Below are 24729 nucleotides of genomic sequence, written 5' to 3'. Positions count from 1 at the left end.
TTGAACCCGCAAAGTCAAACCAGCCAGCGCCAACGCTGAGGGAGATCTCTCCAGAGTAATTAACCGTGCACCTTTTAGACGAGGCAGGGAATGGTAATGCAGGTGTAAGCATGCCAGTTCCCAACTGTTTCAATATAGATCTCCTTTCCCGTCACTGCGTCTCCGCACTCCATCGATTTCAATAGAGAAACTCTATAGAGTGAGGAATAATTGTTTAATTGTTTATCATGAAGATTATTGATTCTGATTAAAATGTGTGGCATGTAATAAAGCAGAAATTGATTGGAGACACCGCAGTGACTTGCTTTTGAGAAGCAATTCAATTCAACTTCATCAGCGCTTGTTTCCATGAACACACCTCCACCGGCCCGATTCCTCACCGCTCCGTATGGCGAGCGCTTCGTTTCCCTGCCATCCCCTAAAACCATTTCCTGTATGTTTTGGCATTTCTCCGCAGCACGCTCTTCCTGACATCGGTGCCCAAAGATTTGTAAGCCATTAGCTGGAGGAAGCCCTGGGTGCCAGCAGCCCGCGAGCCGGAGCACAACGCGAAAGGTCAGTGCCTTACACTGACAGGCTGAGACAGGTATTCAGGGTTATTCTAGCAGAGGAAGCGAGTGTCGTGCAGGGATTTAATACTCTCCGCTGATAAGCTTTCACCAGCTCGCAGTTTTGGGCAGGTCAGATCTTGCAGTCAAGCCTCCCTTGATTGGGTTTCCTTCTGCCGCTGATGGGAGATCTTAAAATCTCCTGTATTGCAAGATATACTTCCTGACTGTTTGTACGAACCCATTAGTATAAAGAGTTTATTTATGGGAGTTTAGCCACAAGCAAATGCTAAGGTGAGCTGTTTGTGCAGGAATGTAAGGCCAGGCCGTATGACTCAAAGGATTTCGTTTAATTTCTCGCTACATTTACATCTTCTGACTCGGTGCTGCCCTGATCGCTGGCGTTGACTGTTCTGAAGGGTGTCACAGCACAATGTAGATTCAAAGCAGAACAGAAAAACCTCTGGAGAATCCAGCTACAATACGACTCGGGATCTATAAATCACTAAAATGTAAAGATTTATATTGGGGTTATCCAAGGAATTTCTGAGGACAAGAGTGACTGATTTTGCTAATTTTCAAGGGAATTTTTGTGCCTGCCTGCCTACCTTAGCATCAAAGACTACAATGATATTAGATGCATTTTTATTAATGGAAATTAAACATCTTTTCACTCTAGAACATTTATCGTCATGTATACAAGTTTCAGGTCGGTTTGTTTATTTACTTGTTAGCAGAACGGCTGCACCGGATGAATTTCTTTATTGGCCCCTCATATCAATCTTGCTGATGTGAGATTGCACGTTCTTCTCTCCACACTTTACATGAGGGATCACTTCAGTTAACTCTCAGCGCCTTGGGACTCGGTTCCAGAGCACGCATAGAGACACAGCCGAGCCATCCATCAAAAAGAGAAAGGGTTCATTTTACAGTATAACTTGTCTATTCAAGATAACCCTAAAACATTGATAGCAACAAGGGATCACTGTTCCCGCAGCGGAGCTGGGAGTTCTGCCTTGAGCTATTGTGTCTCCAGCAACAGCCTGTGCGCTGTCTGGGACATCTGAGCATATTTTATTGAAAAGGAGAGGCGCCGAGCTTCGAGTATTCACTTTATTGGGCATGGTGGGTTTTTTTGAAGCTTCCACATGTTGGACTTTAAACTTCCACTTTGACAGCAATCAGACAAGGCTGGAAGAAACCTTGAGCTGATAAATCTCTTTGATGGACAGTATCTTTAACAGAGGCACTTTAAGTTTCCTAACACAGCCCTAGAGGTTCTTTCTCTGAGGACTGCACTGTAAATGCCCTGGGAAGGCCGCGCACGACCTGGAGAGCTATGCCAGTGGGAATTTTAAGGCTAACCAGACAGGCCAGAAGCAGCTGAAATGCACCCCCCAGGTCCTCGCTGCTGGTGGCTGAACATCAGGCCAATGTCCTCCCTTCTGGGAAGTGTTAGAGGAAAATAATAAGGAAGACACTGTGGGCAAATAGCATGGGAGATCCTCGCTCTTCCACTAAACAACTTGTAAGGTGTAGAAAGGACTAAAAATAAGAGATTGCTTAGTAGACACATTTTAAGAACCGAAAGTAAATATAATTGGTTGTATTATTACAGTGCAAGATTTGAGCGAGAGCCAAGACCAGGCGCACAAACACACGCAAAAGGGCTAATAAACTCGGATGGCGTCTATGGAGGTCTGTGCTAGTCACCTGGAACCTGCTGCTCTCTGAACTGTGATTTTTATAAATCGCAGAAGTTGAATGGTTTTAGTTTTTGAGGGAGAAGTTTTCTTAAAGACCAATATCCAGACAGCACAAGGGGTCACAGCGGCACATGGCACAAAATCCACAGGGGGAGTTTTGCTGGTAAAGTTACCCCGGCCAGTTTTGACTTTGCCAGCTCAAGAGCACCGATACGTGCTTTGCAGCAGAACATGGCATACAGTACACGACCGGAGGAAAGTCCACACTCCTTTTCTCTACCAATATAGTCCCTTTTAGCTCTGAATTTAAAAAAAAAATTAAAAAAAATCTTCATGCACAAGTAGAAAATAATAATTTTTCTAACTGGCAGCTCTAAAGATCTGTTCTAAGACTGGAGAATCAAGCAGTTACTTGGGCAAAAGTATTAGAAACAAGCAATGATACAGAGCAGATTCTGCAATACTTTCTATGTCTTTCACATTTAGGCACGTCTGGTATCTAAGCATCTGGTTTCATTTATACACATGTAACTCCTGCTTCCTTCAAGTAGGTTCCCTACAGAATAGAATTTGATTGGGGATTCTGAATGCGAATAACCATTTTATGGCTGATGCAAGAAGCAGAAACGTCCTGGGCAATCCAGATGCAAACACTCCTCCCGCGTGTGCAGCAGTGAAAGGCCAGAGTAATTACTAACGCGTTAGGTCAGGACTCAGGCACAATGGAGGAGCCGTGGAAAAATCCTGCAACACCACCGCCTCTCATTTTGCGTTCCCTGATCAATATAATTCATCCATCACTGACTTTCTTAAGATTGCAAACTTTCCAGAAAACGAGAGCTGAAAAAAAAAAAAAGCTCTGGCTGCAGAAGGAGCTGCGTATGGCCAATATAGCAGCTGATGGAAAAATCAATCTCCAGCAGCCCGGCAGGTTGGAAGAACTGTGTCTCATAAAAGTCTGTCTTGCTCACCAGCTTTCTCAAATCATGAGGTTGCAACGGTTTGGGGCAGGTTTATGGGGTGAGAAGGAGGAGGTATACAGGCTCTAGCCTGTTATTAAAATTCCCCTAAGCGCTGCGCAGGCTCCAAGGCACGCAACAGAAAAGTACCTCAACCCGTGGCTGCAAGCGTTACCTCTTTTTTCTGTTGTGATCACAGTGGCTTCCAGAGGCTCCCCCCAGCCCTGCCTGGTCTTGGCAGATGTCCGAAAGATGTACGCTGACTCAGGGGCGAGATCTGTAGCGGTAAACTGCCTGACTGTTGAGCCAACCTCCACCGTCGTGAACTTGTTCGGGCTGCTGCTGGCCAGACGGTAGGCAATCTGGTACCCTGAAATCGCAGCGTCAACAAGAGAGAGGAGAAAAAAGGTTAGGAGTTTTTTCTAGCTGGGGGGGAAAAAAAAAAAAGCACCAAAGCTATTGATTTATCAATTTACTTGTTTATCTGAGACCAGAACGAAGTAATTTATTTCTTTTAATGCCATAAAACTCTGCTATAAGCAGCCCTCCCCCAGCCAGACGCCGTACCTTACGAGGGCAATCACACACAGTGGAAAACACAAGGGTCTGCTGAACGTTATCTGCCGTGACACTGATTTCACCTTCCACCCTTTACACCAACAAGACACAAAACCAGTTTAATCTTTCCTGAGCATACCGGCACCTTTTTGGAAAGGCAAAAGAACAGAATCTGGGCGACTAGTCTCTCCTGGGTGAGGCAGCTCAAGACAGCGCTGCCTGTTTCAGCTTTCCACCCCCACGCGCTCACACGCTCTTCTGCCCTCTCACGACTTCAGCGTTGGCTCAGACTAAATGTTCTTCAGCTGCAGAGCAGCTGGGTTGCCCAAACCATGCAGAGCCTTCACACCGCCCAAGTCAAAGCTTGCTCCTGCTTTTTGCACTTGCCTTTTTCTCAGCTCTCCCTCTCCCTTGTAACTGTACAGCGAGTGCCAGAACTGCCGGTAAAAGAATCCTCCTTCTGTCATTACGTTGCTGCCCTTGCCCACAGCCCGAGGAAGAAGCCTGCAAGCTGTGAGGTCCTGCTTCAACCATGCGGCGCTTAATAATCAATTTTGTTGATGCCTGTAAGTGATAACCCCCATTCCAACCTGCCTGGCAATTAGGAGTTCGCAGTTTAGCCTGCATTATTAATGACCCAGCTGTGCAAAGGAGGGTTTCCAGAGCTCTCACGCACCACTAGCAACAACTGTCCCCCAAAGAGGATCTGCCAAATGTTCCAATCCATTCTGCAAACCCAGCGATTGAATCAGGCTCTCACTTCTGGAGCTCGATGGTAACTTTCAGTCCAGCTGCTGACTTCCAAAATCAATTAATACCAGAACTGGTGGGGCTTTATCGCCCAGGCTGCATACAGTTGTCTGGTTAAACGCTTCGTGGAGTTACACAGGGCAGAGGGCAGCCAACAAATCCAAATCAAACCAGCTGAAAACAAAGGAGTCGTGACACGATTCTGCCAACCCTCTGCTCATCTTCCGAATGACACAGGGGTCTGCAGCACCTGAGACCATCTCTTTCGCTTGGAATTAGTATCCCAGCTAGAGTTTGAACTCCCAGCTCATCTTGGCTGTAACAAGGACAAGGGGAGCCAAACCTGGCGCGCTTCATTCGTGAAGGTCAGTGCGTGAAAACTGAGGTTTTCTCCTTACCTGTGGCTATTAGACAAAATCGATGACATTTATTTCCCTCTGAATATGCAACAATTGCCACATGCCCACTCACAGAAAAGGCACAGAGCTCCTGCACTCCCTTGACCAAATGCCACACTTGCGCGTGGCGCACGCTGTCCCAAACAGTGGAATTTAATTGGGATACAGATGGTATGAATTTTGGTGCGCTGACTCTCACAGCGCCATTGAAGACGCACCGGCCTTTCCTTGTCCTTCTTTCCTTCGGCAGCTGCGAGGGGATGTGGGGCAACAGCCACGGCTGCCTCACCGGGAACAAATTCGAGTCCGCAGACACCTCCACGAGCGACGTGGCTTTTCCGAGCAGATGTGGCTTTGGCCGGAGCTCCCGCAGGCTGCGGTTACAGACAGGTTTGGGCAGAGCCAATTCCCCGCGGTGCCTTCAGGCGCTCCGGGCAGCCACCTTTGGAAATGGGCATCCACGGCAAAAGGCTGCCAGCGCCCGGGCTCACCTCGTGCTGCCGGGGACCCCCCCACACGGAACATGCCCGGTGGGTCGGGAGTGTTCCTACGGCAGCGTTTTCACAGCAGGGTAGATGGCATTAGACTGCTAGATAAAACGTGGCCTGATTTTTCAGAGCCCTGAGCACGCTTAGACCCCAGCGAAGCCTTACGCTTTGAACGTTTTTCATTTTCCCACCTGCAAACTACCTCCTTTTATCCACGGCACCAGCTCCCCCATTACCGGTCCAATATATTTCACCAAAGTATTTCTGTATCTTTAGTCTTGTAGTATTTTGATCTTTTTTAAAGTCTACAGAAAGCCAGCTAGCGATGGGGAGAAGGAATGGATACGCTGCGATCTTCTTTTGTTTATACCAATGTGAAGAACGCGTGAGTGAAAACCCCGGCGCAGGATCTCAGTAAGGGGGAAAAGCAGTCAAAGAAAAGCACTGGGGAAATTTTTACAGCAGCAGGAAAGATGAAGGAAGAAGCAACTAAGATGGTTAAAGAAGTTTGATAAAGGGACATGAGACGTAAAGAACAAGACCTGGAGGGAAACAGAGAATATTAAAAGAATAGAAAAGTTGATTTATCTGGTTATTAAAAGATAAGCATGATATCTGGGACACATCCTTGTCGAGCAATTTCCTCTCTTTTCTAAACCTTTGTAAAATATACAGTAGTAGTTAAAATGTAAGGAGGGAATAGAAAGATAACTATTTACCGCTAAATGGTAGTACTCATGCTGGAAAGCCAATTACAAACACACTCAGATTAGGCAAAGGAACCTGTACATATCTAGGCCATTATAATAACTTACACAAGAGTGGTTCCTTGGCTAGTGTAAAAACTAATTTAGCCACGAGAAAGAAGAAATCACTTGTCACAGCCTGTCTCACTGACAGGCTCCACAAACTCCCTTTCAATGCATCCCCGTGAAAAACAGTATCAGCCTTCACTGTCCTCTCCTGCAACTGCCGTGTTGGCTGAAACATCTATTTTCCTGGATATCTCCGGCAGAGTTTACACACAACCAGAGCCGTCACCTTTACAGATTTCCTCAGACACTCAACACTTCCCTCGGTCTGATTCAAAGGGGCACATCCAACCTCTGCACCTGGGCTCAGCTCGCTCTTACTGCTGCCTACGGCCCACCTGGGAGATACCCAGCATCTTCATTTTGATTCCCTACATCACCTTCTCCTACTGGGCAGTTTGGGACAGCCAGGATACGTACTGGCATAAAAAGCATCGTTTTTCTTTTCTTCTGAGTGACACAGACAATGCACTATTTAAACCACAGCTTGGATAATAATTAGGGCTAACACAAGATCAGAAAGATAAAATTATTAGGTTGATGAATTTCGGCAAGAAGGGATGGGAGAAGACAGGAAATGTTAAGTGAAATCAAACGAGGCGAATCAATAGAGGTAAATGGAAAGTGTTCAAATAGAAATTAATGCATGCTTGAGGGCTATAAGAAGCAATAACTGCAATTGATGCAGTGGAGGAGTAAGGAAGCGTCCTTCCCTTTCTAGATTACAACAATAAGATGTTGCAGATAGATTAAAAAAAAATGAAAGGTTATGAATGAAAGTAAAAATCTTTAAAAGGTGTTCAGAGCAAACTTTTTTGGGAAAGGAATATCTTCCACAATATGAAGCATCCAGATAGTCAATAAGAAGAATTCATATTGTTTTCTTAATTGTTTTTTTTTTTTTTGCGTATAGCATTAGATCCCGAATCTCTTCTGCTACTGGGACTTCTGCGCTTCACCGTGCCAAAACAGCATCAAAAAAAATCCCTGAAAGATCAACTCGCCGGGAGTTTATTTATTCATTGAAACTATGCTAATTTTTGCATTAGCATCTTTTTAAGTATTTCTTGCATAACTGCGAGCCGTTTCATGAGCTACGCTTTCTGAACTCAATAAACGGCAACAGTCTGAACCGCCCGTTAAATGTTAGGTCATCGCCACACAACCAGTGGATTCCCCAAAGCAAACAGGCAGGAAGATGACAACGCACCATGAATATAAAAAAGCTTTCAAGCTCATCACCACACAAAGCCCTTCAGAACTGACAGCACCCGTTCACGCAGGCCACGGTGCAGCAGAGATACAAACACTTATTAATTTGTCACAGAACTTAGGGAAAGCCAAACGGTATCGGGAGGTTACGGTCTGCCTACTGGAGCAGCAATCCAGTTTGTTGGTTTTACTGCTTATCTGTTTAAGGGCCAGCGGGTGTGCAAATGGAGCCTAGGATCAAAATCGGAATTTGCAAACATGGATTACATTCAATTTTGGTTCTAATTCTCAGTGGAGTTCTTACAGTCTTTTGCAATAAGCTTCAGGTGAACGCTAAATACAAGGATACCATGAGGAACACTAACCAGGGCCTGGAAGGATGCGGGTTGAGCTCTTGTTTCCAGGGGAAGCTCCTAGCCAGAAGCACACGTGCGCATTAACGCATCATTTTTCTTTAATGGTATTTGAAGGTACTACGTTGGGTGGTAGCTAAATGGAGTGCAGAAGAGAAGACAGAGTGAAGCCTCAGATGGTTCCCGTAACATTCCCAAAAGGAGAAACGGAAATATCTAGCAGTCTTCCACAGTAAAATATTTAAACAAACCAGTGGTTTTCCCTCTTGGTGCCTGCCAGTATTTCATCCTGCTAATCTCTCTCTGAAATGCTAGAACATGTTTTGATATAGATTACAAAAATGTTAGCTGCAAAGGTGCTTGTATACTCAGAGGACAAAGCCAGCAGAGCCGGAACATTAGTTCAAAGGCTCTGAACATAAGTTGCTCTTGCAAAGCAAGTATTTTTTCTTTCCAGCCCCACTAGTGAATAGAAGGGCACTGTGCAAAATTATGTTAACTTATTTTTTCCAACAGCTCTACATCAGGGCACTTGACTGTGGGGGTTACAACGGTGTTTTGAAAGTTCGTTACAGTAATGAGGTTTAAGAGGTGTACAGGGACAGAGGTGTACAGGGACAGAGGTGTACAACAACCTTGCAACCTCTGCTTGGAATGCTACACATTGGTTTTTATCTATTTTTGAAGGAGTCCTCACTTCTTAGGAAGGATCACAGAAGTACCCGGCATGAGTAATTTTTACTTTTTCTCTCTGACATTGGCAGCTAACTACTTCCTCCACGAACCTCAATGTTTCTACTATAAAAAAAACAATAAAGGAGTGAGAACTGTTGAATAAAGACAATGAACTTCAAAGAGATGGACTGGGGGAATTGGAAGGTAAGGTCCCCTGGGAAAGAATTCTAAGGGAAAAGAGAATTCAGGCTAGCTGACAGTTTTAAAAGAGACCAAAAAAAAGGTACAACTATCCCAATGCAGACAAAAGATGTTAAGAGGCCAATACGTTTGCATTCAGAGCTCACTAATGACCTGAAAATCAAAACTGAATTGGACAAAAAGTTGAAATGGGACCGTGTCTCAGGGAGTGTATAAATAGACAGCACAAGCGTGTAGGACAAAATCAGAATGGCTGAAGTGCAAAGGGAGTTGTAACTTCAAGGGCATCAAAGGTAATGGGAAAGATTTTCTAAATACATTAGAAATCCGAGAGACAGAAAGAGGATGGGTCAACTACCGGCAAGAAGAGAGGAGCACAAGTTGGGTGAGACAGAAAAGAGAGGAAGGCTGATACCTCCATTGCTTCGTTTTCTCACAGAAAAAACCTTGATGCTGACTAGATACTTAACAGAAATTAAAACCGACAACAATGTAAGTAGGGGATGTAGGCAAGAATAGAGAGCAGGTTAACGAATATTTAGTTAAGCTAGATGTAATTGTGTCAGAAAGGCCTGATGGAATTTGCCCTGCAGCGCTTATACAACTAGCTGGAGCCATCTCCAAATAATTCGTGACTACCTTCAAGACGTTGTGGAGGACAGGTGACATCCCAGCATATTACAGAAGGGCAAACAGAGTACCCCATCTTTTAAAATGGGGAAAGAAAAAACAGAGGAAATATGGACAAATCAAGCTAAAGTTCAATACCCAGAAAGATCCTGGGGGGGGGGGAGGAAAAAGTCAATATATAAGCATCCATGAGGATAATAAAGTGCCAAGGAACAGCCAATATGAATTTGTCTGGAGCAAATAATAAATATCAAATAATCTATTTTCCATTTTGACAGTGTAATTGGCCAGGTGGGAAGAGTAGATATGATCCACATTGACTTTAAGAAAGGCTTTAATATGGTTGCACACAGCCCTGTCCAAAGCAAACAAGAGAAACAGAATCTAAGAAAAATACTGCACATTTTGACTCGAATACTTAGAAAACATACTCAAAACAAAATGTTATCAGTAGTTTGCTAACAAACTGGGAGAACATACTAAGTAAGGTCTCACGAGAATAAGTCGTGAACGTGGTTCTGTTCAATATTTTCATTAATGATCTTGGCTGCAGGAATTGCCAGTCTACTTGCAAATTTAAAAAATAAAACCAAATCGTGAGTGGCTGCGAGCCCTTTAGAGGACGAGAGTGTAATTTAAAGTGATCTTGATAATGAGGAGAGATGGTCTGGAATCAGTAAGACGAAATTCAATAAAGGCACCTGCGAATTGTCACACTTACAAAGAAAAAGCCCAATGCGCTTATAAAAGAGGGACTGAGCGACCTGGAAGCGTACCGCAGAAAAAGGGTAGGAATTAATAGTGGGTCGTAGACCTACGTAGTTACACCAGCGTTGGTAAGCGCCAAGTCAGGGCAGTATCACGTATCCTGGGATGTGTTACTGGGAATGGACTACGCAAGACATCGGAGACACCACTCTACATGCTAAACATGCCAGGCATTTTTTATGGGTCACCCTCCCCCTTTCCTTCCAACCCTGCATTTGTACGATTTTATCATCAACACAGAGGCAACGAGGAGGAACGAACCAAGAAGGGGATGCCAAAGCACCGTGCAAAGATGAAATAAAAGAGAGTTCCTACTCCACCGAGCTTGCAACTTCAGCAAATAAGGCTGACAAAGTGCAGCAACGTGAGACATCGGAACACAGTTGGGAGAGCAAAATCTCTTTTGTACTTTCTCATCATTTCTACCGAATGATTTTTTTTTTTTCTCCTTAACCACATCCTGTGATTCAAATCCCAGTCTCTACCGAGAGCAAGTTCCAGGACACGCAGTTCCTTAAAGAAAGCAACAAATCAAACCCACAAGACAACCTGGAAGAGACGCTTCCTTGAGCTGCAGAGAAACCCTGTGTGGATCTGTCTGGCAGCGAACCGCTGCCAAGCTCCACACAGACTCTCGGGCTCAGAAAATCCCTGCAGCGGCTGCCTTTGGATCCCATTTGGCGTTTCCCTACATCTTCAGGCATCAGGATCACTTTGGGAAACTACACATCTGAGCCAACATTTTGAGTTCTTGATACAAGATTTAAACACAACGCAAGGTCGGTCCTTTATTTAAAGGGATGCCACCAACGCAGCAGCATTTGAAGTAGGCACCCTCCACCCAACAGCGAAGGCTTTAGGAAATACTGCTAAAAGACCACACTCAAGCCTGAATGACGGCAGTGAAATTAGAAGCAGAAAAGCCTGGCAGACTGAGAACTAAACAAAAACCCAAAGCTTTTGCTTCTGTTTTCAGAACTGAGAGACAAATCTTTACTCGCCAGCTCGAACTACTATAAAATGTGTTTAACATCAGCAGAGAACACAAAATGGCCGGGTAACTATTAGCTACTTTAATTTCAGAGGTGAGAACGGATTCTTTCGCTGTGAAAGTCTTCACGTTTTAAGTGCAAGTAGCAGCTGGTGTACGTATTGCAAAGGCAACCCAACAGTTACGAGAGCAGGAAGATAAGGTTTTTCACAAATTCCTGTCGTGCCTTGCTGCCTCTATTTCCCTTGACGAAAAGCCAAATGTGAGTTAACTCTTTGCGACCTGTCAGAAAGTATTATCCAAAGGAAGCAATAAAATGGAAGCGCACGTGAAACGGAAATGTTGGGCATGGCTAGCAAAGGCGAGTGTGGGCAAGGAGGGGAAAATCCAGCTCTCCCCTGCTGCAGCTCTACAGGCACGCTGCCCAGCAGCCAGGCGGGTCACCATCCCAAATGCAGATGGGAAGAGAGATGACAATCCAAACGGAGTGCCACGAATGGCATGTAATTCTGGCTCAGGAAAACACACGCCACGGAGCCAGCCTCCTCACCGCAGGGTACCATGTCTCTCACCTGACACCAATATATTTTCTTTATTTAGCTATGAATTTCCTTACGTGTGACTTCTAATCCGACGTGCAAGGGGAAGGACAACCCAACAGCCAGAGCTCGCTCTGGTCTCCAGCCCTCTTCTCCCAGCCCTGGGTTTGCTGCTCCTTCTTACCCAGAATAATTCCATTGGGCTCCTCCGGCGGCTGCCAAACAATCCGTACGGACGTCAGCCTCACCTCGGGGAACACCAGCCTCACGGGCGGCCCGGGGGCTGGAAAGAAAACCAGAGATCATGCTAGCAAGCATTGCGTGTCAGAGGAATTACAAGTTCTTTGCTCACCTTACACAGGGCAGCCCAAGCTGTATCTCACCGGTAATCAGTAGATGGTTAGGAGGGCCTACGTACACGTGTAATACAAATTTATTCTGAGGAATCCTGTCCAGAACCAAATGTCTTCACCATGGACACCAAAACACGACACAGAACCAATGCACCCTACGGTGTTTTATCACACCTGTGAAATGGGTTGAGCAGGATGCTCTGACCTCTGCCAGCGTTACCTCTCCGCAGCGCAGCAGGAGTCCCTGCTGCACCACCGCTCCATAACGGCTTACGGGCTGTGAAACGAGTCACCCAGCTGCCTTTACAGAGAGTTATGTGTCAGCTTAATCTGCTTCACACCTGTTAGAATTGAATAATAACTCCTCTCTCCGCGTCATCCGCGCCAGCTTTGAACGGCCTTCCGATTTCACATGTGCATTTTAAACACTCAGGTCTGAGCAGGAGAACCGGAGGCAGGTGAGATGCACATTAATACAGATGGCTGGTGGCTGCACTGACCATCCCAGGTTCACAAGGTGAGGAGATGCTAATTCATACATTAGCATCTGCAAAATTTCCCCTTCAGCACAAATTCCACCTGCATTACCCCTGATGATACTTTTAATTAAGTCGAGCCCAGAGGAGACACAACATATTTATGTCAGGGGTATGGAGATGGAAGAACAATTTGTATCATTTGCCAACACGCACTTAAGGAGGGAACTGCTATAATGGGGTTATCTAAAACAAACAGTTTTAAATATTTCTCATTATAGTCTGATATGTACATTTCAGTGAGTGCTTTTCCTCTCCCCGCAGAGTTCTGCTAACAGGAATTGCTCTTTGTTTCCTTTCAAAGAAAAGCCAAGTCCCCACACAGGCAGTGTGCTGGGAAAACGGTTAAAACAAATGTCAGGGAACTGCTGTCCCCATTCCCGTCCCCGTATGCTCTTACTCCTTCCTGCACTCCATAGCAAATGACTTGTTAAGCCAGAAGTCTGAGTGTGTTCTCAGCCCAACCTTAATGAAGTTGCTTCTAGAAACCAATGTTTACTCCATTACTGTTGAAAAGATTTTGATGAAAAAAAAGAGAGACTTTGTTGTTGTTGTTGTTCATCTTCATCGGGAACAATAAACAGAAGCCTCTCACACTGATGTTAACCTTAATTTAACACTGAGAAGCTAAGGAATCATAGAATCATAGTATGGTTTGGGCTGGAAGGGACCTTAAAGCCCACCCAGTTCCACCCCCTGTCCTGGGCAGGGACACCTCCCACCAGCCCAGGTTGCTCCAAGCCCCGTCCAACCTGGCCTTGAACCCCTCCAGGGATGGGGCAGCCACAGCTTCTCTGGGCAACCTGGGCCAGGGGCTCACCTCCCTCACGGCAGAGAATTTCTTCCCGAGATCTCATCTCAATCTCCCCTCTTTCAGTTTAAAACCCTTCCCCCTCATCCCATGGCTCCCCTCCCTGATCCACAGTCCCTCCACAGCTTTCCTGGAGCCCCTTTAGGGACTGGAAGGGGCCGGAAGGTCTCCCCGGAGCCTTCTCTTCTCCAGGCTGAACCCCCCCAGCTCTCTCAGCCTGTCAGAAACTGAAAAATAACTTTAGCATCTGTGAAGCCAAAAACATGTTAAGAGCTGAACTAAATTTCTGTAAAACCCCCTCGTCAGGAATGCTCCCACCACAGCGACCTGCGCCGTCAGCACCAGGGCCAGGAGCTCCCTTGGGTTCCTTCAACACAGCAAACTGCCCTCGGGAGCCCCTGAGCTCATGGGAAGCGCTGGAGGCAGTTGCAAAAGCAAGCTGGTATGACCATCTTCCAGGGTCAATGCCTTATTCTTTTCAGAAAAAAATAATTAAAACGGATAACTGAAATTGCAATTTCCGATCTTTCCTTCAGACCAATCAGACCCAGATTTGTTTATTGCTTTCAATTGCAGTACTCTTATTTTATTTGTTTTTTAAAGAGCATGATTGAACTGCAATAGGAATTTATAATTGGACTCGAAATTGTCTTCAATAGAAATTGTCTACATCGAGCTTCGGAATACTGTTCTTGAAGATGTTTTCCTCTTCAACAGCAGCAGAGAAAGAAGAAATGGCGAACTCTGGTTTTCTGTGGTCTTGCCAAATCCTCAGCCCCTGACTGATGGAATAGTGCTGAGTTATACTAGGGAGGGATCCAGTCCTTTGCGTTCAAAGTTGCAAAAAACCCTAACAAATAGCCTTAGTTTGGGTTTTTGTCTACAGTTCTATCACTAAGAGAAAGCGGTGTTAAAAGGTTGGATCAAACAAGATACTTATTTTGGAAATCTGTAAACTTACCATCATCCTTGGTTCTTTCAATGACTGGAGGAGAGCTGGGGACCCCATCTCCGATACGAGTGAATGCCAATACCTGGATCTCATAGAGCACGTATTTCCGCAAGCCAGAGAGCAGGAAAGACTGAGTGTGGTTACCTCGTACTATTTGGCTCTTGGGTTCGGAGTCAAAATCTTTTGCTTTGAAAAGTATCTGTAGAATAAATGAAAGATAGAAAGAAAAAGATTGTTACACGAGGACTGAAAAGAGGCATTTTAGATTCCTCCTTTTCACAAAACATAAAATGAGATTATATTCATCAATCACCCTTTTCAAAACCAGCACACTTCCTATATCTTCCCTGTCCGACTTAGGAACAGTATAAACATCCAGCAGATGAATAATAAACAACAAATGCAAAAAACATATGGAGGTGATGCATTAAAGATCAAGTAAGCACGAAACTCCAGTTGCATACCTTGTAACCCAGGATGAGACCGTTCTGCTCGGGCTCAGGGACCGCGGTCCACGTCAGGAGGATCTGGGTTGAACTCACGGCTTCAGCAGAGATGTTCTCAGGAGGAGCCGAGGGAACTGGAATCACACGGCATTACCAAAAAGCAGAAACAGGTAAGTCATACCAGATCATTTTGCTCCATCTCCCAATCTGCTTGGGATAGTTCCAAATTCCCCTAGAAAAGCATTCAAATCCAAGAGAACTGGAATAGGCTCTAGACAATCCCGTCTTCTCTTGATTCATTCTACATCATCTTTATATTTCAGCCTGTTTCACAACTTCTCGTCATCTCATCTCAGAAATCACAATGGGTGCAGAGCGCTAAACATTTAATACTAATCAGTGCCTACAGATAGTATATATAGACAGGTATGAATAAATTTCAAGTTCTCTATATTTGTAGTCATTAGAATCAAGTTTAAATTGCTGGGCTTCTGCAGAAGTCTATCTCCTAGTATTTCTTTCCTATGCATTTTATTTCCCTATGCCAAAAGCTAGAAATCTTGATGAATGGGAGTTTATCTTAGGGTACGATCTGTTCTAACAAGAAGTTTTGCGCCGCCCTGGCTTTCTATATTATCTGAAAGGAAATTATAGCATCTTGTCTAGAGTTAGCAATAATTTCAAGCACTGGATTGCACTCCCAGTTCAGTGAGAAGTTCAACCTCTAAGACTTTTGATTATGTGATAGTGCTCAGCATTTGTAATACATCAATTATAGACGGATACATTAACGCAAGGTGTATTTTCAGGGACTGATACGGTGTAAATGAAAGATATGCCTATTTCATTTATGTCGCAAAATTGGCTCTTATGAAACTAGAAACATCATTAGAACTGATGGCACAGGAACACTGTAATTTTCTCTGACTCGAGAGAAGAGCAAACTTGCATTTTCTCATGCCATTAAAACACTAACCACCGCAGAACAACCACACAACTGCGAGCTTTTGTGGACAAGCTTAATAGCATGCCGTGTTACACAAGCAGAATTTGAGGCTATTTTTAAGAGTTCACATTTTACGCTGCCCTTTTGCATTTTCTGTTGGTGTTTTTTTTTTCTTTTTTTCCCTGTGGCATTTCCAACGTCTGAAGGGTACAATCTTTCCTAAGGCATGATACACCTGTCAGGCCTCGAGAGAACATTTCACCGAGTTGTGTTACACAAGCGCTTATGGACAGTAAGGCTTGATTAGGTCCTGAATGCATCACAAAAAGGAGCACAAATCTCTGCCAAAAAGTAACGCTTTCCTGGCTGTCCGAATGAAAGAACAGATCTGCTGTTTTGAAGGCGAGCTCCTGAAGCTCCTAGCAACACGAACGAGATAATGAGTATGACACCAGAATTAATATAAATTGGAAAAAAAAAAAGCCCAACCAAAAACGCATCGCCCCCCACCCTTGTGCACTCAAGGTTAACCGCAGAGATAGTCATTTCTGAAACAATTTCCCTGTTACCAATTATTTGGGACACGAGAAACAGAGCACCATCTCACAACACGGCAGCAGACAAAAATCCAATTTTTTTTCCCCTCCAACGCTGAAGTGCCTTTTTTTTTTTAAAAAAATCTTCTCCTAGATTTATCCCCCACAAGGATATAATTATGTTAAAGGAAAATAGATTGCCAGGAGCCATGAATGTCTTTGGATAGCTGCCATAACTTTATCGGTAGATCTTCACAAAGACCTACTCCCACATGAATCACTTCTGGAGAGAGAAAGGGTGGAGGTGGGTCACAGGAAACCAGAATGCGTAGAGGAAAGCAGCCTTTTCCAGCCACATTTATTTTTATTTTATCTGGTTTGAAGCCTTTCAAGAGAGCAAAAAAAAAAAAAAAGTTTATTATTTTACAAATATTTCTTTTCCTCTTTGATCGGCAGCCACGAGAGTTCCCGAACCGACAAAGGCTGGAGGCTGTGCCCGGGCTGGCCCCGCGTGCACCAACTGCTTTGAGGTGTGTGTGGGATCCCGCTGCTGGCGGGGGGGGGGGACTCGAAAGCTAACAAAGGAGAGAATGGGCTATCTGAAGATTTATTAGATTTTATAGATTATTTAGACTCCTCTTAATTCCCAGCGACAGCCAGAGCAGCTAAATGTCCCCTCTCCCTGGAAAGGAATCCGAGCCCAATGCCTAAATGGCAAAAATACTCGCGTTCATTGAGCGCGCTTTAATTCTCCCGTTCTCATACTGGTTTTGAGATTTTTATTCTAATACGGATGTATGAACACAGCACCTGCAACCGATATTGTGGATCTTATCGTTGCCAGTCTTTTATCAAGTAACAGACTTTGCTCGACCCTTTAAGAACAAATTGAAACGTAACCTTCATTTCTCCGACCCCTCTCCTCTCTCAGGATATCCTGATTCAAAGAAATTATAGTTTGCTAAGACTAATTAGTGGCTTAAGAGAGATCCCTCTTTCCCCTGCAAGCTCCCTTCTCTAACGCTGGTTTCCTCAACTGTTGCACTGAAGACTTTGTTCTAAGCTCCAAAGCCGAGTTCTCATTAGTAACCCCCAAGAACAGTACAGAAGCCAAGCAACAGCGTCCAAAAGATTCTCAGGGCTTTAACGAAACGAACCGGAAACACTGCAACTAAACGATGAGCTAATCCAGCAAACTGCCAGCCGCACCGTGTACTTTAAAAGATCAAACGAAGGAAATTAGCGAGTTACTGGCACTTTGCACTGGAACTTCAATGAGAACTCAAGTTTTTAAGGTTATCTCTGTTGGCATCGAAGATCGTGCATCCTCTTTCTACATCTGACATAGCTGTATTTGATATACAGCAAATGATGTTGTTTTATGTCTCTAACTGGGCCAAAAGCAGCTTTTAATAAGCTGGCTTGTATTCCGGCTTTCTAAGAAAGCTGGATAGTGGGATGTGGCAGTTGTCTCCACTTTTGCAGCTCATTTTAGCTGAACATCCATTAGTGTTTTTTGAAAGTACAAATTAGGCTGGTATACTGTACATCTGACGTCAATTAAGGAGTGCAAATTTAGAGCAAGGTTCGTGGCAAAAGTAGCATAGCTGCAGTACACAACCATTTTGCCTATAAAATTAGATGCCGCAGGCCAAATTCTCAGCCTGTATAAACTGACGAATCGCTGCAGTGACATTGGACCGCATCTGAATTATCAAGCGATGCTTTATCACGCCGCAGTAACTGCTTCATGAAGGTCAGCCTCTGAAACATCAAGAGATTGATCCTTGCCATAGATACGTGACCGTGCTTCTACTGGGGCTGCTTTTGTAAGACAAGTGTACGCATCCACGTAGCTGAATATTAGGAGCCCTGAAAATATTAAGGCACTGGGTTAGGTGCATTTGAGATGAACTGTTTGAAAATAAGAGAGTCTGTATCTACAAGGAAGCCGCCCTGTCAAGGTTGTTCTAACACATTAGAGGTCTTCGCATTTTCTTGCTTTCTCTGTGTTGTACCTACTATTGTTGCCAATTTATTGAGTGGAAACTGAGCTCGTAACTCTGCAGTTATTTTACGCTGTAAAATTTAATGAGTTATATGATTTCTAACAATATAAAAACATCTTGGATTGATAAAACTTGTCCTGTTTAAAAATCCTAATTCACCTCCCTCCATCAGCCACTTGCGACCTTATCCCAGATTTTCATTTTAGGTTTGCCCAACTGTTTTTCAAGCCTGGGCTACCAAAAGCTACAGCATTATTTATTCTCTCATGGTTTCATTGGTTTCAAGATGTGCGCTCAGCTGTTAGTGGTATGATCCTAGAATGAACAGAAGTGCTCAAGTCCAGCTTTATTTTGGACTCCCGTGGCCGCACTCTCAGTAGGTACCACGAGCTGATTTAGTGCCCGGGCTCTAATTCCTTCGGCTCCTTGGATGGTGTAAAACACGGAACCCTGAGTTCTGCCAATGAACCGCCACATGATCCTGGCCAAGCCACCTCTGGCCAGCTGCGAGGGGTGTTTCCAATCTGCAGCACCAGGGAAAACTCTGTATCCACAAAACGGAAAAAGAAATATTTAGGACACCTGCTTTTAAATACTTTGAAAACATAAGCGATAAATAGAATTCTCCTCACAGTTCAGAAGACAGACCTAAACATGCTTTGACCTTTCTCTCTCTGTCTTTAGGTATCTTTTATTTGCATTTTAACCCCATTTGTCTGTGCATACGGGTTAATTGCAGAGTGCCTGAAGCCCTCTCACGCAGCCTGACGCTACGCCAGCGCTTCTTATGTATTCTAAATCTAAGAAGATACAGCCACAAGTCTGAGCCCTGACTCGCTCTATTCAAGAAATCAGATGTTAGTATCAAAGAAAACACATGAAAAAAAACAAATGAGTCCTTATGGCCTAGATCACAGCTTTGTGTTATTTTGATCCCGGTTTCTGTGTGCCTCCTACAATCAGTTTCAAGTCAACCTTCTTTTAATATTCCAAGAGAAAATGCCAAACACACACGTAACCTCTGATCTTTAGATGCTGAGCAAGAGCACTATAATCCTAAGGTTTTATGAAATCACTTAATCTTAGTATTTACTACGTTTCAAAAGAAGCGTTTGAAGAGCAACGGAAAGGAGAAAGTGGAGAATGCGGTATCTTTTTATTATGACACAGAGCCCTTCAAAACTATTCTGTCTGGGTCATGCTATCTCTAACTCCAGCACAAGCACGCCTTGTTTAAAGTACCTCTGGCAACAGCTTTCCAATTACTACTTCCCAAAAAGCAACACTTTAATGGAGGGCGATGACTTTGTTTAGCCTTCTCCTGGGCTAGTTCAAAGGCGAGTTATCTGAAGCAGCAGACCAAATCCGGCCGCGCTTCCCACCACGCAACGCTGCGCGGTACAGAGCGCACAGACATGCAAATGTGTGTCTGTAAGCGCAGGGTACGCACAGGATTGAACTCCAACAAAAAAATTTACGACGAAAAACAGGAAAAAAGAACAAGAAAAAAATACCAGTGTTGAACCTTACATAAATACAGCTCGCGAAGAGCTTTCGTTATTAAGCTTTTAAGCCATATATGTCATCCATTCTGTTATTCACTTGCAATATCAATTTTAATTTATCAGGTGCACGTAGGGTAGCTTTGGAAATAGGTTTTGTGGAAGTGAACAGCTAGAGAGCAGCTTTTCAAGATCTGTCTTCACTGTTGCTCCTAAACTAACGATAATTTCCTCGTGCCCGAGATTGAGAGCTTGCTTCTGACGCGTGGAGTCTCTGTGCTGGTATGGACAATTCAGTACTCGTGCTCCGGGTCTATGTGCAGGTCATGTCTACATAGCCTCGTGCACACAATTTGAGAAGGCAGTTTTGAAAACGGGTCGTCAAAAGCTCAGGTAATTATTTTATTTCTATATGGGTAATCAGCTCTCGAAAATGACTTGTGGCTTTTTAGAACTATTTGGTGCTTGAAATTAAATTTCAGATAAACACAACTGTGAGAAAATCCGCCCGAGCCCGGAAGCAGCCAGGGAAAGGGGGCGAATGAGGGGCGATGGGGCACTGGGCGGGGGGGGGAGGATGCCCGAGAGACCTGCTCAGCCCCAGAAGGTTGCGTGCAGCTTCTCCTTGTGCTGTCCGTACTGCAGCCAAACAGGGACAGGGATGGGGAGAGGTTGTTTTGTTTGCTTTAAATGACCAACCTGCAGGTTTATACATCAAAAGAGGGTAGGAATACAACAAATAACCGACTCCCTCAAACATCTATATGTCTTTTCGCCTTCGGTGCCTCTAGAGATTGTGTTTTTTTCATTCATTTTAGATTTAATGGATCAAACAAGCAAAAAACCAAAAACCCAAACCCCAAACAAAACCCTGAACAAAAGGGCAGAAAATGCTGAAGTTCTCGGATGTGTCCGTCCCAGCAGACATGGTGCTTTGACTTACCCGACTCCCGTGTGCGACCTCGCACTACTTCGCTCCACGGTCCTGCCCCGATGGCATTGAAAGCCTGGATCTGCAGCTCGTACTCCGTCCACTCCTCCAGATCTTCAATGGTGTACTCTCTTTCCAGTCGGTCATTAATAACCTTCACCAGGGTGGGAGACTGCACGTCTACACGCCAGAACTTGATCCTGTACCCCACCGACTCTGGATTGCCATTATACTGCGTGTCGGGGAGGGGCTGGCAAACGACACAAAGCAAAGCACAATATTCCTCTACAGAAGACATAGCCAGGGCTTTCCAAACTATATATCAAGGTTGTCCGAATTCATATAAGGCCATACGAAGGCAAAAAAGATCAAGAGGCTGATTTTCTGTTTTATGCATGTTTCACGATCTCCACGTTTCTGTGTTGCTTGAAATTTTCTTTTAACTTTTACCTTAATTTTGAACCAAACTGATATGCTCCCAGAACTATGCCATTAGCTGTGGGTGTATCAACGGAGATGATATGAATACAATATATTTCGGAGCTTTGTGATTAATTATGGAAATGAATGATAAATTGCTGAAGCATGTGACAAATTCATTTATCGTACATTTTTTACTTTCTTTACTGACTCTCTGCCTACTCATTTATCAGCAGAGATTTATTCCAGTATTCTAACTCCCCAAGCAATTTCAGAGATTAAAATATGAAATAATTAGCCTACTTCAGGAAGTTTAGAGTTTTTTCCCCCTAAAACTAACTCCATGATGCCACGGATGGCATCATGGTTCGTTTCTGAAGCACTGGGAAAGTTTGATACGCATTAGCATTTCACAGCTTAGAAGACGGTATCCCGCAGGCAAGCAGGGCTAGAAATGTGACCCTTGTTCTGTAGGAAGGAAGGAATTCCCAGCTCCCAGGGGGACACAGGTTCACCTGCAGGTCTCGAACAAAGAGATTAAACACTTTCCAATACTGATGTTATTAAGCATGAAAAAGGTATATCGGGTCATTTTTAGCTGGGGCTGGTGCTCCTCTTGAACCCCGCGCAGTTGGACTCATGAACAACAGGCTTCCAGGCAGCACAGCGAGGGAACACAACCTTAAAGATGTTTTAAAGTCTCTTAAAGCAGCCCTGAGTTAATTTTGATGGAGGATATATAGGTCTGGATATAGTAGCAAAGGTTTAACAACGTGGGCATGTTATTCACACGGTAAAGCCACGAGCGAGTTTTGTGGGTCTTATCAAATGAACTGCCATGTTTTTTCTAGGGATAGTGAGGTGGCACCTTCAAGTGCGATGGCTTGGTCTTTCATGGTTCAGAATTAAGCGCAGCGTCCCATTGAGAAACTGGAATCATTCCTTTTTGATGGGAGAAAAACTCTCCTGTTTCTAGCTTGATTTTGACTTCCAGCCATAATGAGTTTATGCATGGAAAAGCTAACATTTGGGCAAAAGGAAACCCGTGCTTCATCAACTTCACACCACAGTAACCCCAGTGGAAAATTCTGCCTAACGGGGGAGAAGAAAAACCATTCTGGAGCCGGTTAATTGCCAAATAAATCCCAACGTGGCAACTCCGCAGGTAACTGAGACAGTCAAAGGGGCACAACAATGTCATCAATCACTGCATCTTCGCAATTAATCATTTCTTTCCACTTTTTATCACGTAACTCCACACCCTTTCACACAAATATAATCTTCCTACAGGAGTGCAACGTGCAAACTTTGTGCTGCCTTTGAAGCACAGCTGTTCGGGACCCGCGGGATGGTTGCCAATGGCCGGTGTGAACCTTCTGGGGATGGTTTTGTACAAAGCAAACAACTGAGCCCTAGGAAACTGCACATTGGCTCAAGTATTATATTCCCGTCCCACACGTTGACCCAGGCTGTGAAACTAGAGGGTCTGAAAAGCCAAGGTTTTACACACAGGCATATATTCCCCTGATGAAGTGGCAGAAGTGGTGTCAGTAGGCAATTTAAGTGATTAATAAGGCACTTAAGGTAAGTCTCAGATTTCCAACTATTCTGAAAAGGGAAATAATTTTGCTGTTTTTCCTCATGCCGAATGCAAGGAAAAGGCGTTCCTGAGCGCTGGCCTGACCCCCCGGGGAAGCAGCCGCATCCCAAATCCTCCCATCCCCGCTGGCGGCTCACCACCCATCGCAGCCACAGGCTGGTCTCGCTGGCCGTGCGCACGGTGACGCTGCCGGGGGCGACGTCCGGGGGGGCCTGCAGCGTCTGGATGACACGGGAGGGCTGGCTGAGCGGGCTGGCGCCCACCACGTTCACCTGCCGCATCCGGAACCTTGAGGGGAGGAAAGATGGGGCACGTGTTGGAACAGCTCAGCGAATGGTACCTCTCTTTTCAGAACAGGGAAAAGATGGAAAAATACAAATTAGGTCCTTCTAAACGTTCCGCAAAGGTCGTTGCATGCAGGTCCCCATTGTATTCGCTGCTTTATGGTAACCGCTTTCAGATCCTCTCAGGTATTAAAAAAAATGAAAATGAGATTAGCTTAGAGTCTATTAGAAACTTAGGTATTTGTGTGAGAAATTTATGTTAATTATACCAAGTCTGATGAGCTTATGCTAACAGTAAGTGATTTTCTCTTGCGATGCTTGTACAATACATCCAGAAAGGTATTAAAATATCAAACTTCGGATATTCTCATTCCCTGTCAATATAAAAAATAGGCTAGTGATAACATTTCCCCTCAATTACTAGTTGAAAGAAGCTGATTTTCCCCTGTGCTGCATTTTCAGCCTTCCTGCACAAGAAAGATTAAGTTATTTAATATGGATATGCGTCTTTAAAAAATACCCTGTCTGCTCAAAACCATCTCTTCCACAATAGAAATCCCTATTGGGTCACAAGAGATTTAGAGAAATCTTTTTTCAGGAAGCACAAAATAATTAAGACGTGCTGTACATTTCGGATACTCTCGCTCGTCACAAGCAATTAGAGGCATCCAGCACTTGAACATAAATATATGACCTGTTCATACTAAACACTTAATTTTTGGACCTGATGACCGAGCTTGGAAAAAGGGTGAGCCAGTCAACACAGCAGTGTTTATTTATCTGCTCTGATCTCCCTAGAAAATGCATTGAAGGAAACACATTAAACAAATACTGTCCTTGATTTCACTCTCAAACTTTGGCACAAAATACAGAAAAGAAGCTGGCCGCTAATGATGCGGTCAGATAATTAGCTCTCATGATGTATTTCCTCAGTGGGCAACGACTAAAGCTGACCGGAGGACCGCAAATCCATTTAGCAACAACTTTCTAGGTTTTCAAAAATTATCTAAAATTGCTCTACACCGACACAAAACCCCCAAAAAGCTCATATCTGTGTACGCATGAATGAAAAAAAAAACCCAACCAAACAAAAACTGCTAGGCAAAATTCCAGGGGCTGCTTTAGTCTACAAATTATGACGAAAAAAGATCAGAGGAGAACTGGAAGCGTGAACGGTTCCAGATCCAACCAGCACAGCTGCCCCTGCCGGGGTGCAGGTCTGTCTTATTTTGCACGGACGCTGAGCACCGAACTCTGGTACAACCCGCGCCTCACTCTTCACGCCTCTGCCTCGTTCAGCTTTAAGGATTCACCTTTAGGAGAGAAAAATCTTCTCACCCAAAGATAATTTTCCTAAACCTCTGCACCAGAAAGCTCTGCTCGAGTTCAGAATTTTTCAGAGAGCTTTTAGTAAAACGTTTAGCTCTTGAGGATGAGGTGGAAACCGCTTCAGTGGAGAGTTTGTCAGAAATTCAGTATGTTCCTAGGCTTCTAAGGGAAAAAAATTAGTGTACCGGTACTGAATTAGTTGTAAATTCTATGAGCTTTACTTGGTTATACCTACTACTAGCTCACAACAGTGCCTGGGTTGGCTAAAAGGCCCTTCAAGCCAAGGCAAAAGGGACGAGTTTTTAGCAATTGATTTAACACTTGCCACTGTATCTCCTTGCAGCCAGCCTTTACATTGGCAAGCTATTTCATGAAAGTAGTTTTCATTAGGATCGAGTACCTCAAATTCTTAAATCTTGTCTATACTAAAGCAACGCATCACTTGAACTGAATTGATTTAAAAATCAATGGCGTTTAACTGGGGTG

The 24729-nt window shown here is 44.3% G+C and overlaps 1 protein-coding gene across 2 annotated transcripts in view; it reads right to left on the bottom strand.

Moving 5' to 3' along the window:
- Positions 1–24729, bottom strand: part of SDK1 (sidekick cell adhesion molecule 1) — a 411809-nt gene that overhangs the window by 63292 nt on the left and 323788 nt on the right. For both annotated transcript variants that reach the window (XM_054210555.1, XM_054210556.1), the window contains exons 24-29: positions 22768–22918; positions 20623–20860; positions 14705–14820; positions 14250–14439; positions 11773–11871; positions 3389–3583 (exon numbers count right to left, since the gene is read on the bottom strand). In XM_054210555.1, the coding sequence (XP_054066530.1) occupies positions 3389–3583; positions 11773–11871; positions 14250–14439; positions 14705–14820; positions 20623–20860; positions 22768–22918 (989 nt within the window). The remainder of the gene's footprint in view (positions 1–3388; positions 3584–11772; positions 11872–14249; positions 14440–14704; positions 14821–20622; positions 20861–22767; positions 22919–24729) is intronic.

This window comes from Rissa tridactyla, chromosome 8, assembly GCF_028500815.1.
Source record: "Rissa tridactyla isolate bRisTri1 chromosome 8, bRisTri1.patW.cur.20221130, whole genome shotgun sequence".
Classification (NCBI taxonomy): Eukaryota; Metazoa; Chordata; class Aves; order Charadriiformes; family Laridae; genus Rissa; species Rissa tridactyla.
This window is presented reverse-complemented; position numbering and strand designations above follow the sequence as displayed.